Genomic DNA, 18,342 nt, shown 5'->3' with positions numbered 1-18,342 from the left:
CTCTAATAACAAGATATTCCTAATTATGTGGTGAGAGAATTTTTGCTAAGAGATCATCTCTTAATGAAGAGAAGGCAAGTCTTTTCTTATGGTTTCTCTCTCCTCCACCTCTGCAATTATCCTAAGTGGCACTTCTAAGATAATACCATTGTATATGTCCTCATACATCCTTTCCTTGGATGTAAATCAAGTCCATTGTTAATTATTATTGATGCATAAATTGATCTATATTCATATAAAAGATAGGCCATCAAGCAATCATTAATTGGATGTAAACCAAGTCCATATTTAATGAACATTAATTAAACAATTGATTTATACCCAACTCTAGAAAGATTAGTTCATCGGATGACTACCCATTAAATGTTCAGTGCATCATCAATATAATGCAATCTAAAGCCTTCTAAAAAAAGAACCTGGCTCAATTCCATATAAGTTGTGTTCTATGAAGAAGATACAAGTACATCAAGAATCACATAGTTACTATTTCATAAAAATAACACAATTACCTATACAAATGGGAGGTGATTATGTTGTAATATCGGTCTTACTATGCTTTTTGTGTATAACTTTCCACCTCACCTTTGTTGAATCGATAGACGTAGATGTCAATCTCCAGACAAATGAGAAGGTAATCAATAGTTTACTTTTAGATTTTGATATATACAACTTTTTATCAATTGCTTTATGTATTATCCCATTGTTGTATCTACTTGACCACTTAATCTTGATAATTACTATTGGTGTTGATATTCATAACTACTTTATGTTACTTATATGCCCAACTAAAATTTAGGACACATATGTGAAACAAATACTTATCTTTCAAAGACTCTGTACATCAATTATATATGCTAACTAGTCATGAACTATTATTTCCCTCTGCAGAACACCACTCTTTTAAGACCTAAACCTTTCCATTTTCCTTGGAGAGCTGATATCATGAATGAAGGAGGCGGCATTGTTTCTCATGTACACACACTCAAGCCCATTCTCTCTCTATATATCTCTCTTTACTTTTTCATGTGTTAGATTTGGGATATTTTGTTAATTTCTTGTTGGGTATTGATCACAAAAAACGTCACAATGTATATGCCAGAGTGACATGTGACAAATATAAAAGGCAAAGTCAAGGTATTTCCAATATAAGCATCACATATTTAAACCATAGATAAAAAATAGTAGAAATCTAATTTATTCGTGATGTATCTAAATCATTGCTGGTCAATCTAAATTATGGTCAATGGTCCAAGAGACAAGGTGGTACATAAAGACCAGATAAAAGGCATACACCTAAATGAACTTATCTTGATCCCCTATATACCGCGAAAGCTATGATCATTACATACAAAACATGCTACCAAAATACTGTGAACAATAGATTCAGAAAGGCATTTAAGACATACTCTATTGGAGACTTATGCTGACATACCAACTTTATTGGCAATACACTTCACACATATTAGAGAGAGAATCAAATCTTGTTTCACCCATGACACAAGGAGAGAAAATGGTGTGAGCCCAAACACGTAAGTAAGACCATCGAAAATGCACATGAACTAAAGCATTGCATGCATCACCACAAAAGGTCTAACTGCGTTGGATTGATACCACTCCCCATGGAGGAAGCTAAATCCAGTATGATATACTCAACAAGGCCAATGAAAACTAATCTAGACTAACTCCAAGATAGCATGAAAAATTCCCCATTGTAAATGTCTGGTAGGTGAACCTCATACCAAGGCCAAGAACGCACACCATCACTTGTTTATTATGTCGTTCTCTATAGATTTTTCTGGTTATTTACTAATTTGAGCTATAATCTTCTATCACTAGTATGCAATGTGGCACACAGAGCCAGGCCAATTCTACGGCCTTCGAGCTGACATGAGTATATGGGCTTCACCAAATCAAGGAACTTCTCAAGAATCCGGAGCATCCTTACAGATCAATTGTCAATATGGAGGAAACTACAACTTAATTCAAGTTGGATTTCATGTACAAACATATCACCCATTATGGTAAAGTCAAAATGCTTTTGAATAAACAACTATTTCATAATTTGCTTGTGCTTGCAGATTTCCCCCTCTTTGTACCAGAACAGAGATATTTGCTTCTTTACATATTGGACCGTAAGTATAATCAATGTCATTTTAACAAGTTATATATTATTGTGGTCCCCATATAGTTTTCTGGTATTTCGTAGGAGTTAGAGGCACTACTGGACTAAGTAAAAGTCTCTTTACATCCAAAATAATACATGTTTCCTTTTTTTGTTGCTCAGAAGGACTTGAAATCGAAGGGGTGCTACAACTTGCAGTGCCCAGGATTTGTTCCTGCAAGTCGAGCTAATCTGGTGCCTGGACAAGCCGTGGCTCCTCCATCAATTTATGGCGAACAAGACCACTACGTTAGGCTTAGCCTCAACAAGGTGCACCATTTGTCCCATTCTGGAGATTACTATATCTATACAAATTCACAAATATGCTACTATTTCTACAATAAGTAGATGATACATGCGCGTTCCTGCAGCAACCTCATCGAATGAATCACGTAAATAGATGCTATAAGAGCAACTACAAAAGAGAAAAAGATGGATTGTAGTTAACAGAATTCCATTTTTCTAACAAAATGTGAAATATGAACTGCATAGGTATCCTCAGAGTGCCCAACATATAATCCATTCATGACAACAAAAAATAAATGCAAAAACAGTAATTTATGATGAACATGCATGACTTGCTGGCGTGGCAAGACTGCATGGATAGGAAAAACAAGCACATATGAAAAATATAACTTACGGGGAACATGCATGACTTGTTGATGTGATATGGATGCACACATAGAAAGAAAAGTAAACTTATAACTAACATGTACGACTTGTTGACGTGGCATGGCTGCTTGAATAGGAAAAATAGGTAGTGGTTTGCAACTATTTAAGAATAGAGGATTAAATTAACAAAGATATATTTTATTAATGTTAAAATTAGTTAGGCATAAATTCACACGGTTATTAAGTACCATGCTTTGTATTTTATTAAGAAAATATGAAACATTGGAATCTAGGAAATTGTACGCCACCCAAGATTCTTGCAAATAACAACATGTTTTCTACTCTTCTTGTACATGAAATTTATTGTTCATTGATGTCATCAATCCCTTGACTACAGGATCCAAATTCCGGAGATTGGGTGGTGTACCGTCATGATTTACAAAAACCATCATTTTTGGGACATTTTCCAAATAAGCTTTGCCCCGGATCACAACGTATACAAGCCTTGACTGGATTCGTGAATTACTTGAAGAATGCACATGGTCCTCCAATGGGTAGCGGTCACTTCCCCGATTATGACGATAAGAAATCTGCGTACTTCAAGCACATTCAGAATTACAATCCAAATGGTCATCCTTCCGACCTCTTTGGCATTCCCATGGTCAAGTTAGTTGACAGGCAGATTGTTATAGAGCAAATAATTTATTTCACGAATATAAGAAGGGTTATATGTTCAACTATGGTGGACCAGGTGGTTGTGTTGGTTGATAAAAATAAATTGTATTGCCATTTGCGTTCAATAAATAAAAAATATGTTACTTAATGGTCAAAGACTGTCCCTTATTTCATTTATTTTGTTCCAACTTGGTCTTGATGTTGATTATCGCCATCGTCTCTAGTTTATTAAATTATTGGTTTTCACCGTGCACTTATGCCGTTCCCAACACGTGCACTTCTGACAGGAGCTAGGTAACAATAGTAAAACACTACCAACCATTGTGGTATATTATCCATCTGATGAATTAGGAGTGTGTGTTTGGGCGCGAAATGTTTATTCTGTGTGTGCACCTGCTGCTGTGGCCAAACCCTCCATCCACTGAAAGCCTGGAGCTTGTCTCAAAAAAAAAGATGCTCACTGTGTGCAGTGCAGGGTTGGTGCATAGAGAAAGTGGAGCACACTCCTTCCTTCCTGCACAAGCAGACGAGTCAGGCAGCACCTGAATCTCTCGTCTCTCTCAACCCAGGCATGCAGGAGATGACGGTGTCACGGTGATGATGATGATGACGGGGGCTGATCGAGCACACACCCTAAGCCAGAGACGGGCACGATGCTTGCTTTTGCTTTCGTTTCTCGTGATGACTTGTAGCAGAAAATTTAGAAGCTAACACGATAATTTGAACAACCTTCGAGTTCAGAGACCTTTGCTACACGATAGCTTTGGTCGACAGGCAAGCAATATTACAAAAATTGCCATCTGCGCCATGCCTAATACAGACTTACAGAGGATGTCATGAGACGTATAGTATATATACTAAGTAAAAACACTTACAGAGGATGGCATGTCAACCAATTTTGGATGCGCAATCAGAACTGCTGGATCGTTTTGTCCATCAACTGGAGAGTTGCTCCATATATATAGCCTGGACTCATGCTTGATCAGGCGCAAGAGAGCTCCAAGTCTTCCCGTCAGTGCTGGAGATGTGATGTAGATCATTCAACTGGAAGCATGAGAAGATACATCCTGAGCCAACTCGGAACCTGCAAGCACTCCTTCTGTGGCGATCTGCCTGCTTGTGCTACTAGCCTCATGTGGCGCGTTTTAAAATTTCTGTTGGAAACCTGAACCTTACTTCTGAAGTTCTGATACATGTGAATGTGCTTAGCATCCGAGCTCTTCATGTTTCGTCAATATAATGAATGAAAGCGGACAGTGTGTCCTTTTTCTCTAAAAAAAATCTGGGCCGGCTTCACCAAACATTCTCTTTTGGCTTGATTGTCCACCATAATTATTTTGGGCATACCATAGGATTCACCCTCTTTTTTTTCAAGGGGGACCATAGGATTCACCCATGATGGTCGTGATGCTGTGCGCAGCATCTCACGAACTATGATCAGATCCGGCACTGCTGCACATAAGAAATATCAGCTGGGCACAATGATCTATCCACACGGGCGTCAGTATATCAGCTGGGCACAGTGAGCAGGAAGATGTGTCTCGAAGGTTGACAATTGTTGTTGTGGACAACCCCTGATGATCTGTACAATAAATTTATCAGCTAACATGATAGTCTGAATAATCAGAGACTTTTGTTACAGACTTGCAGTAGAAGTTTGGTCGACGGTTACGCAGGCAAGCAAACATTGGAAATTCGCCGTGTGCTCATAAGAAAAATGATTGACATGGAACAACAAATAATTTACTACTGCGGTACCTTGTGGCTTAGTTTCAAGCATTGGTTGGCAAGATTGACATGGAACAAACATACAGCCTTCTTTTTTCTTTCTGCCCATTACAAACTTAAGATCACGTGAAAAGGCCCAGGTGAATAAAACAGGAGAGCTAGCAATGCCCCATAAATTCTTTATAAGAAAAAAAGTAGATACCAATTAAACCAAAATAATCATCAAAATTCACCTCAGCTAGTGGAACCAGACATGCTAAAAACAGAACGTACTTTCCGCAAAAAAAAAACGTACAACGGTATCGGGAGCAGCTCCCTCTATCACTCGCTATTATTCTAAAACAAAAATAGTAAAGAGACATTTCATTGTTCAACTAGGATCAGGAAGGAAAAAAATCAAGTTCTTGCAACCAGGAGCTGCGGCAAGAGAATACCATGCACGGGTGACGTAAACAGCAAAGGTAGTACGAGTCTACCTTAGAGACTATGTTTAAGATGCAATCAGTCTAATTTACACGTACACAGGTGCCACTTGGAGCGACCAAAGTATGGGAGCAATACTAATCATTTGCACACTTTTTGATTGCTTGTATTTACAAAGTGCCGGGCAATCAACTCATACATGGAAAGACATACAGAAAGCACTAGAAGAAGTAGAATATTACCAAATCAATCTACTTGAGCTTGGAACTTCTCTTCGGTCAGTGTGGTCCAAATTTTTGCTTGGTTGTATTCCCCCACTTGTCTTTCACAAGTTGAACTTTTCTTCAGCTAGTCACTTGAATTTAACAAGTTGCAGCCACTGCCTCGTATTCCCTCGGACACAGGACACAATACTTGGGATCCAGGTTTCGTATGAACCAAAGTTCAGCACATAAATCTTTATATTCACCATCGATAGAATTCCAGAATGGAATTTTCCCATGGTTAACTATCCACTTGAGCTAAATATTTTGTTCCGTACCAGCTGAAAAGCAAAAAGGGAAACATTTTAGAGAATAGCTTAAGAAATATTCAAGCAGTTATGGTCAAACAAACAAGAAATACTATGAAACCAATCGGAGGAGATACCATCAGATAAAAACTCTCCAGAATGTTAATTCAAAAGTCCATTAACTTTTCTATCCTTGCTTTCAATTTGCTTTCAGGGAGTAATTACTGTGTCATCATTCCACACGCATGAGGAAATAAAATAGAGTAAGAGATGATCACGCTGAAAAAGAAAAACTGTCAGTCCAACAAAGCTGCCAAAGGAAAGAAAAAATGGGTCAGAGATGGTGACAGATACTGAAGAATATCATCCAGCAGCAGCTTCCACTCAACTGCTGTGTGTTGACTGACTGAGGACCTCATGACAATGGACGAGACATTCCTTAAATACTCATCAATAGTTCCCACGGAATCACATCCTCCAACCAATACACAACACGCAGACACTAGGCAGCAAGATGCCATCTTTCTCAACACCATTGTTGTACCTCTGCCTACTGCTGGCGCCGTGCCTTCTTCTCTTGCAAGAAGCACACGCGGCGCGCCATGGAGGGATCTCACTGAGGTCCCAACACATTGCCCTCCTCCACTGGAAAGCTACACTTGCAAGCCCACCGCTGCAGATGAGCTCCTGGCAGGAAACCACCAGCCCATGCAACAGGACAGGCATCATGTGCACGGCTGTTCGCCATGGCCGCCGCATGCCCTGGGCGGTGACCAACATCTCCCTACCTAATGCTGGCATCCGTGGCCAGCTTGGTGAGCTCAACTTCTTGGCTCTTCCATTCCTTGCATACATTGACCTTCAAAACAACAGTCTCCATGGTGCATTGCCTGCTAGTATTAGCTCCCTGTCAACACTTTCAGTACTTAACCTTCCCTACAACCAGCTCGTAGGGAAAATTCCTTCTGAGATTGGTGACCTGAAAAGTCTCAGGCTACTTGAGCTCTCATTTAACAGATTCACAGGACATATCCCTGCGTCTCTGGGTAACCTAACAATGTTAACTGATCTTCTCATTCACCAAAACATGGTATCAGGTCCCATTCCTGAGGAGATTGGAAGACTTGTTAACCTACAAAATTTACAGCTAAGAAACAGCAACTTAAGCGGCACGATACCAAAAACCCTTGGAAACCTGAGCCAACTAAATAATTTGTACCTGTTTGGTAATCAACTTTCCGGACCTATACCCCAAGAACTAGGCAGGCTAGTGCATTTGCAAAGTCTTGATCTTAGTTTAAATGATTTTTCAGGCCCAATTCCAATCTCCATAACCAATCTCAAAAAGTTGAACACACTTTATCTCTATGGAAATCAAATCACAGGTTCAATACCCTTACAGTTGGGCATCTTGTTGAATCTCAAAGATTTAGACTTGTCCAATAACAGAATATCTGGCTTTATTCCCCAAGATATTGGCAATCTGATGAATTTGCAGTTTTTAGACTTGGCCGACAACCAAATATCTGGCTCTATTCCTCGTAGCTTAGGAAATATAACCAAGGTAGTAAAAATAACCCTCTCTGAAAATCAGATAACAGGTTCCATTCCCCACGAGATTGGCAATCTCATGAACCTCGAAGCTTTAGGCTTGTATCAGAACCAAATTTCGGGATCAATACCAAAAACTTTTGGGAAGTTGCAAAGCATCCAACAACTGCAAATCTATGATAACAAATTATCAGGTTCTCTTCCTCGAGAATTTGGAGAGCTCATCAGCCTTGTTACACTTGAGTTGTCTAACAACTCACTTTCAGGACCTTTACCCGCAAATGTATGTTCAGGTGGCAAACTTCAATATATCGATGTCTCTTCTAATATGTTCAATGGCCCCATTCCAAGCAGTTTAAAGACATGTACGAGTTTGATTCGACTTCGCCTTGAGTCGAACCAACTAACAGGAGATATATCTCAGCATTTTGGTGTGTATCCACAACTCACAAAGATGCGCTTGACATCAAATAGACTCTATGGGAAGATCTCACCCAATCTAGGTGCATGTACCCAACTAACAGTACTACATCTAGCACAAAATATGATCACGGGTTCCATACCTCCTATCCTTTCTAGATTGTCCAACCTAGTAGAACTAACACTCAATTCTAATCATCTCAGTGGTGAGGTTCCACCAGAAATCGGTACTTTAACCAATCTATATAGCCTGAACTTATCATCAAACCAGTTATCTGGATCGATACCTACACAGATAGGAAAGCTTAGCAATCTAGCATACCTTGATATTTCTGGGAACATACTGAGCGGATTAATACCTGAGGAACTAGGGGCATGCACGAAACTACAGTCCTTGAAGATCAACAACAACCGCTTTAGTGGGAGTTTGCCGGGTGCGATTGGAAATTTAGCAGACCTGCAGATCATGTTAGATGTGAGCAACAATAACCTCAGTGGTGTGTTGCCACAGCAACTTGGGAAGTTGGAGATGCTAGAATCTCTGAATTTATCACGTAATCAGTTCGGTGGCAGCATTCCATCCTCCTTTGCGAGCATGGTGAGCCTTTCAACACTTGATGTGTCCTACAACGACTTGGAAGGACCAGTCCCAACAATACGGCTACTCCAAAATGCTTCAGCAAGTTGGTTTCTTCCCAATAAAGGTCTGTGTGGTAACTTATCTGGCCTGCCACCATGTTATTCAACCCCAGCAACTGCTCATAAAAGGGGAAAGATACTTGGTTTTCTTTTGCCAATTGTTCTTGTGATGGTTTTCAGCATTGTTGCTGCAATTGTTGTCATAATAATACTTACTCATAAGAAGAGAAAACCACAAGGAAGTGCTAGCGCTGAAGCAAGGGACCTATTCTCTGTTTGGAATTTTGATGGAAGATTATCATTTGACGATATTGTAAGGGCAACAGAAGACATTGATGATAAGTACATCATTGGAACAGGAGGATACGGCAAAGTCTACAAGGTACAACTCCAAGACGGGCAGATAGTTGCTGTGAAAAAGCTTCATCAGACCGAAGAAGAGTTGGATGATGAAAGAAGATTTCGTAATGAAATGGAAATTTTAACACAGATCCGACAACGAAGCACTGTCAAAATGTATGGATTCTGCTCCCATCCAACGTATCAATTTCTCGTCTACGACTACATTCAGCAGGGAAGCCTTCACAGGACATTGGAAAATGAGGAGCTAGCAAAGGAATTGGATTGGCACAAGAGAATTGCTCTTGCAAATGATGTGGCTCAAGCAATATCTTATTTGCATCACGAATGCAGTCCACCTATAATCCATCGAGATATCACAAGCAACAACATCTTACTTGATACATCCTTCAAGGGTTTTGTCTCGGATTTCGGCACGGCAAGGATTCTTAAACCCGATTCATCAAACTGGAGTGCACTAGCAGGAACGTACGGCTACATAGCTCCTGGTATGTACTAGAATAGCCTTGTTTCTCACTTCAGAAGCATTCATCTCCATCCATTTATTCCTAATTATAATATTCTTGATGCTTTTGTGCAGAACTGTCATACACATCTGTTGCGACAGAGAAATGTGATGTTTATAGCTTTGGGGTGGTTGTGTTAGAGCTAGTGATGGGCAAGCATCCAAGGGATTTATTATATGGTACTCTTTTTAACGGCGAACAATCAATGATGGTGAAAGATATTCTGGACCAACGGCCAACAACACCAATATCAACTGAAGAGAATAGCTTAGCTCTGCTCATCAAGCTGGCCTTATCTTGTCTGGAATCTTCTCCCCAAGCAAGGCCAACCATGCAGGAGGCATACCAAACACTCATCCAGCCATCTTCTAGTTCAACTACCGTGCCTTTCAGTGCACTTACATTACAGCAAGGGATGCATGTTGACATAAGGTCTGAATCCTAGTGAGAAACCAGGGTCTACCGAAGCAGAGGCCGATTCAGATTTCTGATTTTTTACACAAGTCACTCATACACCACCTATATATACCCCTTGTATGCCATGCCATGCCACACAGGATGAGTTGACGACTCATTGCAAGTTTATGTATTTGTATATTCTCCTGATACAGCAAAAGATCACCGTTGTGTGCCCGTGGTTTTTCCGGCAAGGGTTTTCCACGTAAAAATGTGTGTCCAGTCCTGTGTTCTTGATATTTCTCTGTTTGCTTCTTGATTTCTAACAAATGCATTAATATAATATGGTTTGCAGTTTGCTTATATTTGTTAAAGACCATAGTGTAGACATAGTATCCACATGTGACAATTTCTTTCGGCTGTTGTCTGTAGGGTACTTAAAATGTGTCCTAATATTTGTCTCTTTTATCTACTATTATTGCTCGTATAACCTAATAAAGATTGAAAAAAATGAAATCCAAAACTGGCACAGTACCATGTTGTCCTGCTTTATTTATTCCATATGGGAATCAAGATCAAATATCTTGGACCAAACAGGAACAATCACAATGCATAAACGGAACGAAATGAATGTAAGCGCATTGGAGATAGGTTCATAAAAAAAAGAGCAAGTACCACAAGGGTCAAGGAACGACTTCGTGAAGAGGGAATGCTCTGGGCAAAGGCCGGCATGTTCAAAAATGAAAACAGAGGGTTCGAGGAGATAGGTAGCGGGTGAACGGGTCGCAAGTAATCCAATTGTAACGGTGGAGTGGGGTGTGTATATATTGTAAACCAAGTGGATGTTTTGGGAGTCCCCCCCCCCCCCCCCCCTTCTATTAATGAATGATACGCACTCTCTCGTGCATATTCGAGAAAAAGCAATATACTAAGTAAAAGCACTTACAGAGGGTTGTAGGGCAGGAGTATGTAGTCCTTTTTCCTTATTATTGCTCCCATGAACCTGACGGTGAAAAACTGGAATCCAAAACTGACATGTTATCATTTCATCCCACTTTATTGTTCTCTGGGTATCAAAGTAAAATACCTTGGACCAAGCAGGAACGATCACAATGATCAAGTGTTCGAAAGGACCAAATGAATGTGAACACACGGATATAGGTGCATAAAACAACAAAAGTACACCAGTACTAAGTAAAATGGCTTACGGAGGGTTGTACGACACGCATACGTAGTCCTTGTCCTCGTGATGGAGCATATGTGGTCCTTGTTCTTAGGATGGAGCAATAGATAATTTACTACTGCACTTAATTTCAAGCACTGGCAATGAGAATTTCATGGAACAAAGATACAACCTTATTTTTCTTGATGCCTAATACAAACTTGACAAAGGATGAGATGAGATGATAGGAAAAGCGTTGACATTCTACTCAGCAGAGACATACTAACAACGGGATGTACAACCGTATAGAGAACACTCTTTTATCACACACTATTATTCCAACACAAAGGGAAAGAGACATTCCATCGTTCAGCGAATTGCAGTGGTATATGAGGCAAGATACAATGAATTTGTCCGTGCATAAACGAAGTGTCGACTATTTATAACGAGATCAAACCTATAACGTATTTTTTGGGGTTACTTTTCAGATACGAATTGATGCGTGCGGCACTGTAGACAATCCCAGTTCATCCTCCTGTGCTAACAGACAAAAGTAATTAGAGCAAATTAGTCTATGGCTGACAAGTGTAGTCAATCAGGGGATTAAAGTATGTGCCATTTGAGATGTTCAACAGAGATTTCAAAGTTCAAGGTCAAATCCATTATACGGCAGATCGTTGGCATGAAAATGATTTTTATATTCCCCCTTCTGCATGTTTCTTTTGCTAGTAAGATCAAAGATAGGATAAGCTCAATTGTTCACACCAACAATACAGGTATTTACCATGAAATTAAGACTGGACTTCATGATTTATGAGTTAAGAAATACCTTTCAATTAGATCACGTGACACGATAAAAGACACGCGTTTATAGCTTCAAGCACTTTGATTGCATGGGGAAATGACACGAGTCATGGATTTCTTCCTTGGGATATCAGCACCATAATCAATGTGAATAGAAACTAGTCAGTCTCGCAATTGACATACCTGCTGCTGGTTTGCCAGGACTGCTGCATGACCACTTGGTGCAGCAGGATAGTTAAGCTCAGAAAAAAGATCAGTCTCCTTGTCTGGTTGGAGGTACCATGGGACTGAGTTTGATTCCAAGTCCATATCAGCTTCCAAAGCATCAAGGAGAGCCTCTTTCGAGAGATTCCCTGGTTTGTGCTTCGTCTGTAAAGCCGAGGGAGAGCCTGTTTCGAGAGATTGGATAATTTGTACGTACACTGAATTTTGGCATGGAGGTACCTAAGTGAAATAGTTCGGTTCTACTGATTATTATTCTCTAAAGTATGCAAGAAATAGTAACAATTTCCACCCTTTTGATTACTCATAAATTACAAAGGGCATACCTGAGAATATTGGTGTGTCGGATGTTACACGGCAACCTACACGTACGTGGGCCGGCAGACCTGCAGAAAGCGCCAGTGACCGACTTGAGCATGGATTTTTGCTTCAGACTGTGTGGTCATGATACTGCTCGGTTGTACCGCCTTTCAATTCAACACCAGTTGCAGCCACAATTCAACAAGACTTGGGGTCCAGGATTTGTGTGAACCACAATTTAACACTGAAACTTTTATTTGACCACCACAGGTGAATAGAATTCCACACCTAATTTGTCGTTGGGCTGCGCAACCAGTCACGAGTCCTTGAGCTAAATATTCTCTTCTTTTTTCGTTGCAATCAGCATACATGGGCCGACAGACGTAGAGAAAGCGCTGGTAACGCACTTGAGCTTAGATTTTTTACTTCAGCTTGTGTGGTGAAGATGCTGCTTGGTTGCACAGGCTTTAAGAACCTACAAGTTACAACCACTAACTCATTTCCCCTCGACACATGACTTCCATCGAGACTTGTGGTCCAGGATTTGTTTTAAACAAAATTCAGCACAGAAGCCTTTATTTTTACCATATCGACAGAATTCCAGCATGGAATTTCCCCTGATGTAATCGTTGTGTTGCGCCACCGGTCACAAGTCCTTGAGCTAAATCTTTTGTTCTATGTACCATCTGAACAACGAAAAGGGAAACATTTTAGAAATTATAACACAGGTTGCTTCAATTTCTTCATAATTAAAGCAGTTACCAAAGAAATACTACCAAACAAATCACAGGAGAAACCACCAAATAAACAAAGAAATACTATCAAAAACACCACAGGAGATACCATCAAATGAAAAATCTACTGCATTACTGTTGTTAACTCAACTCCATTCAGTGCATACGTTGTCGACGGAGGAGAATTGGGAAAGATATGCGTAGGCGTACGCCATAAGTATTGCTTTCTAGGAATAATTCCTGCATGTGTTATACACGGGAATGAGGAAAGAAATTAGAGGAAGAGATGGTGACACTGAAGAAGGAAAATCACAGGAGCTAAGCTGCCAAAGGGGTGTGCTAATTTCCAAACAAGAGCTTGGAACTTCCAGCAGGGAGAGATAGCAACACTGAAGAATAGTCATCAATTGTGTGTGTGTGTTCACTGAGGACCTTATAACACTACTTAAAAATCAGTAGAGTTGCAATTTTTATTGAATCGCATCACCCAGCCAAACACACCATGCAAACACTAGGCAGCAAGCCATGTTGCTCAACACCTTTGTTCTACCTCTACTGCCTACTGCTAGTGTCATGCCTTCATCTCTTGGAAGAGGCACATGCGGCACGCCATGGAGGGATCTCGCTGAGGTCTCAACGCATGGCCCTCCTCCACTGGAAAGCTACACTAGTGAGTCCACCGCTGCAGATGAGCTCCTGGCAGGAAAACACCAGCCCGTGCAACTGGACGGGCATCATGTGCACGGCCATTCGCCATGGCCGCCGCATGCCTTGGGTGGTGACCAACATCTCCCTGCCGGATGCTGACATCGGTGGCCAGCTCGGTGAGCTCAACTTCTCGGCACTTCCATTCCTTACATATATTGGCCTTCGGAACAACAGTCTCCATGGTGTACTACCAGCTAGTATCAGCTCCCTGTCAGCACTTTCAGAACTTTATCTTCAAATCAACCAGCTCACAGGGAAAATTCCTTATGAGATTGGTACCCTGCAAATTCTCAGGGTGCTTGGTCTCACATATAACAATCTCACAGGGAAAATTCCTTATGAGATTGGTGCCCTGCAAAGTCTCAGATTGCTTGGTCTCGCATATAACAGACTCACGGGACATATTCCTGCATCTCTGGGTAACCTAACAATGTTAACTGCACTTGACATTAGCCAAAACATGGTATCAGGTCCTATTCCACAGGAGATTGGAAGGCTTGTCAACCTACAAAGTCTACAGCTAAGCACCAACAAATTAAGAGGCACAATACCAAAAATCCTTGGAAATCTGACCCAACTAAGTATTTTGTTTCTCTATAGTAATCAACTTTCAGGACCTATACGCCAAGAACTAGGCAGGTTAGTCCATTTGCAAAAGCTTGCGCTTTATTTAAATGATTTTTCAGGTCCAATTCCAATCTCCATAACCAATCTCACTAAGATGAACACACTTATTCTATCCAAAAATCAAATCACAGGCCCAATACCCCCAGAACTAGGCAACCTCCATATGTTAAACCAACTTTTGTTGTACCGAAATCAAATCACAGGCTCAATACCCCCAGAACTAGGCAACCTCACTATGCTCAATAACCTTAGTCTCTACGACAATCAAATCACAGGCCCAATACCTTCAGAATTGGGCAACATGCTAAATCTCCAAGTATTAGAATTTTCAGGCAACCAAATATCTGGCTCTATTCCTGCCAGCTTAGGAAATATCACCAAGCTAGTAGCACTATCCCTCTACGCAAATCAGATAACTGGTTCCATCCCCAAAGAGATTGGCAATCTAATGAACCTTGAAATTTAAGGTTGCATCTGAACCAAATTTCAGGACCAATACCAAAAACTTTTGGGAAGCTGCAAAGCATCCATGATCTGCGAATCTTCAGTAACAAATTATCAGGTTCTCTTCCTCAAGAGTTTGGGAACCTCACAAACCTTGTTAATCTCGTGATAACAAACAACTCACTTTCAGGACCTTTACCTACAAATATTTGTTCAGGTGGAAAACTTCAAGATCTCGGTGTCGCATCAAATATGTTCAATGGCCCCATTCCAAGGAGTTTAAAGACATGCACAAGTTTGGTTATAATTGACATGCAGTCGAACCAACTAACAGGTGATATATCTCAGCATTTTGGTGCATATCCACATCTCACATTGATGAACTTGGTATCCAATAGAATCTCTGGTCACATCTCACCAAATCTAGGTGCATCTACCCAGCTAAAAGCACTAACACTAGCACATAATATGATCACGGGTTCCATACCCCGTACCCTTTCTAAATTGTCAAACCTAGCAGTGCTAAGACTAGATTCTAATCATCTCAGTGGTGAGATTCCACCTGAAATCTTTAGTTTAGCAAATCTATATTACCTAGACTTATCATCGAATCAGTTATCTGGATCCATACCTACACAAATAGGGAAGCTAAGCAATCTAGAAAACCTTGATATATCTGGGAACAGACTGGATGGATTAATACCTGAGAAACTAGGGACATGCACAAAACTACTGTCCTGGAAGATCAACAACAACAAGTTCAGTGGGAGTTTGCCTGGTGCGGTTGGAAATTTAGCGGCCCTACAGATCATGTTAGATGTGAGCAACAATAACCTAAGTGGTGTGTTGCCGCAGCAATTTGGGAAGTTGGAGAAGCTACAATTTCCGAATCTATCACATAATCAGTTCAGTGGCAGCATTCCATACTCCTTGATGTGTCCTACAACAACTTGGAAGGACCAATCCCAACAGCACGGCTACTCCAAAATGCTTCGGCAAGTTGGTTTCTTCCCAATAAAGGTCTGTGTGGTAACCACTCTGGCCTGACACCTTGTTATTCGACTCTACTAGTTCACCCTAAACGGAATACACTTGGTTTGCTTTTGCCAATTGTACTTGTGGTGGGTTTCGCCATTGTTGCTGCAATTGTTGTCTTAATAATTCTTAGTCGTAACAAGAGAAAACCACAAGAAGGTGTCACAGCTGAAGCAAGGGACCTATTTTCTGTTTGGAATTTTGATGGAAGATTGGCATTTGACGATATTGTAAGGGCAACAGAAGACTTCAATGATAAGTACATCATTGGAACAGGAGGATACGGCAAAGTATACAAGGCACAACTTCAAGACGGGCAGCTAGTTGCTGTGAAGAAGCTTCATCAGAACGGAGAAGAGTTGGATGATGAAAGAAGATTTCACAGAGAAATGGAAATCTTATCACAAATCCGACAACGAAGCATTGTCAAAATGTATGGATTCTGCTCCCATCCAGCATATAAATTTCTTGTCTACGACTACATTGAGCAGGGCAGCCTCCACGGGACATTGGAAAATGAGGAGCTAGCAAAGGAATTAGATTGGAAGAAGAGAATTGCTCTTGCAACTGATGTTGCTCAAGCAATATCTTATTTGCACCACGAATGTAGTCCACCTATAATCCATCGAGACATCACAAGCAACAACATCTTACTTGATACAACCTTCAAGGCTTTTGTCTCGGATTTCGGCACAGCAAGGATTCTTAAGCCAGATTCATCAAACTGGAGTGCACTTGCAGGAACATATGGCTACATAGCTCCTGGTATGTACTTGTATAACCTTCCTTCCTACATCATAAGTATTAATCTCTTATCTACTTGTTCCGGATTCTAATGTTTTAATTTGTGCAGAACTCTCATACACATCTGTTGTGATGGAAAAATGTGATGTCTATAGCTTTGGTATGGTTGTACTAGAGCTAGTGATGGGGAAGCATCCAAGGGATCTATTAGACGGTAGTTTGTCGAGTGGGGAACAAGCTATGTTGGTAAAAGATATTCTAGACCAATGGCCGACAACACCAACAGCAACATAAGAGAATAGCTTAGCTCTGCTCATCAAGCTGGCCTTTTCTTGCTTGGAATCTTCTCCACAAGCAAGGCCAACGATGCGGGAGGCATACCAAACACTCATCCAGCGACCCTCTTCTAGTTCATGCCCCGTGCCTTTTGGCGAACTTACATTACAGGAAGTAAGGGATGCATGTTGATATATGATCCAACTTCTAGTGAGAAGCCAGGGTCTATCATAGCGGGAGCTGATTTAGGTTCCCGTTTTGCCTCGAATCATGTTGAAGTCTGTAATCCAGTCATGTCGTCTCGAAGGTTTTATTTTTAGCAAAAAAACGGTCCATGCAGCGTGAGCCTGTACACGACATGGCCGTATCAGTAGTTGCATGCTGGTACAATCACCTCATGGAATGGTAGGAGTACCGGCCGTAGCGGCTTAGAACTTCAGGCATGGTCAAGGGACGTGGGATGGCACGTCCATGAAGCTTGGTCATAGCGCAAGATTAGGATCTCCCTATTAGCACAGTTGAGTTAATGAGCTGTTTAAATAAAGAGGAGAACAAAGCAGAAAATCTGCAACAATTTACGCAGCAAAATATCCAGATACTAGAGTGTTCACTGATTCTTCTCCCTCCCATTTCTGCTCCAACAATATATACTTCAGGATGAGTTCATGACAATGTGTCTGTATGGTTGCTTGAAATGTGTGCAAATCTCTATGTTTACATTTGTTTAGATGTTATACCCACATTTGACACTTTCTTTATGTTGTTGTCTGCAAGGGTACTTGGAATGGTGTACTAACAATTCTATATTTATTTACTATTGCTCCCATGAACCTGAGGATGAAAGAATCAGAATCTAAAACTGACATGATATCAGCGGTCACGCTATATTGTGTAAACAGGAACAAAGGAACGTAAGCACATGGAGCTAGGTGCACAAAAAGGAAAATTTATCACAATACAATGTAAAAGGACTAACAGATCGTTGTAGGACAATCAGAGGGAATCAATCAAGAAAATTAAAGTATGTGCCGTTTGAGATGTTCAACAGAGACTTCAAAGTTCAAGATCAAATCCATCATATAACAAATGTTTGGCACGAAAAGTTTTGCATGTTCCCCCTCTGTGTGTTTCTTTTACTACTAAGATCAAGCTAAGATAAGCGAAAATTGTTCACACCAATAACATAGGTATGTATCATGAAATTAAGCTCGAAATACAGGACATGAGTTAAGAAATGCGTTCATAATCATATCAAGTATCTAGCCTGTTAATTAGATCATGTGACAAGATAAAAGAAACCCATT

The 18,342-nt window shown here is 40.6% G+C and overlaps 2 protein-coding genes, 1 long non-coding RNA gene and 2 pseudogenes across 4 annotated transcripts in view; 4 read left to right on the top strand and 1 right to left on the bottom strand.

Moving 5' to 3' along the window:
- The first annotated feature begins 479 nt into the window (after positions 1-479).
- LOC147988210 (uncharacterized) lies at positions 480-1,992 on the top strand. Its single transcript, XR_015615977.1, has 3 exons — positions 480-631; positions 889-972; positions 1,837-1,992. It is a non-coding gene; the product is annotated as an uncharacterized LOC147988210 (long non-coding RNA).
- Positions 1,993-2,260: 268 nt separating this feature from the next.
- On the top strand, positions 2,261-3,652 carry LOC147988209 (protein neprosin-like; annotated as a pseudogene). Its single transcript, XR_015610186.1, has 2 exons — positions 2,261-2,431; positions 3,171-3,652. The product of XR_015610186.1 is annotated as a protein neprosin-like (transcript).
- A 2,666-nt stretch (positions 3,653-6,318) lies between these two features.
- Positions 6,319-10,281, top strand: LOC125543586 (uncharacterized). Its single transcript, XM_087543514.1, has 2 exons — positions 6,319-9,568; positions 9,661-10,281. The coding sequence occupies exons 1-2, from the start codon at positions 6,625-6,627 to the stop codon at positions 10,029-10,031; spliced, it is 3,315 nt and encodes a 1,104-aa protein (XP_087399640.1). The 5' UTR covers positions 6,319-6,624; the 3' UTR covers positions 10,032-10,281.
- A 1,347-nt stretch (positions 10,282-11,628) lies between these two features.
- The window catches only part of LOC125532597 (vacuolar protein sorting-associated protein 60.1-like), a 46,122-nt gene continuing 39,408 nt past the window's right edge, over positions 11,629-18,342 (bottom strand). The window contains exon 7 of the mRNA XM_087534256.1: positions 11,629-11,679. Within this exon, the coding sequence (XP_087390382.1) occupies positions 11,629-11,679 (51 nt within the window). The remainder of the gene's footprint in view (positions 11,680-18,342) is intronic.
- On the top strand, positions 13,698-17,620 carry LOC125533261 (uncharacterized; annotated as a pseudogene).

The sequence above is a fragment of the Triticum urartu genome, chromosome 1A (assembly GCF_056163025.1).
Source record: "Triticum urartu cultivar PI428250 chromosome 1A, HENAU_Tu73, whole genome shotgun sequence".
Classification (NCBI taxonomy): domain Eukaryota; kingdom Viridiplantae; phylum Streptophyta; class Magnoliopsida; order Poales; family Poaceae; genus Triticum; species Triticum urartu.
The sequence above is the reverse complement of the archived record's forward strand: the minus strand, read 5'-3'. Positions and strand labels throughout refer to the sequence as shown.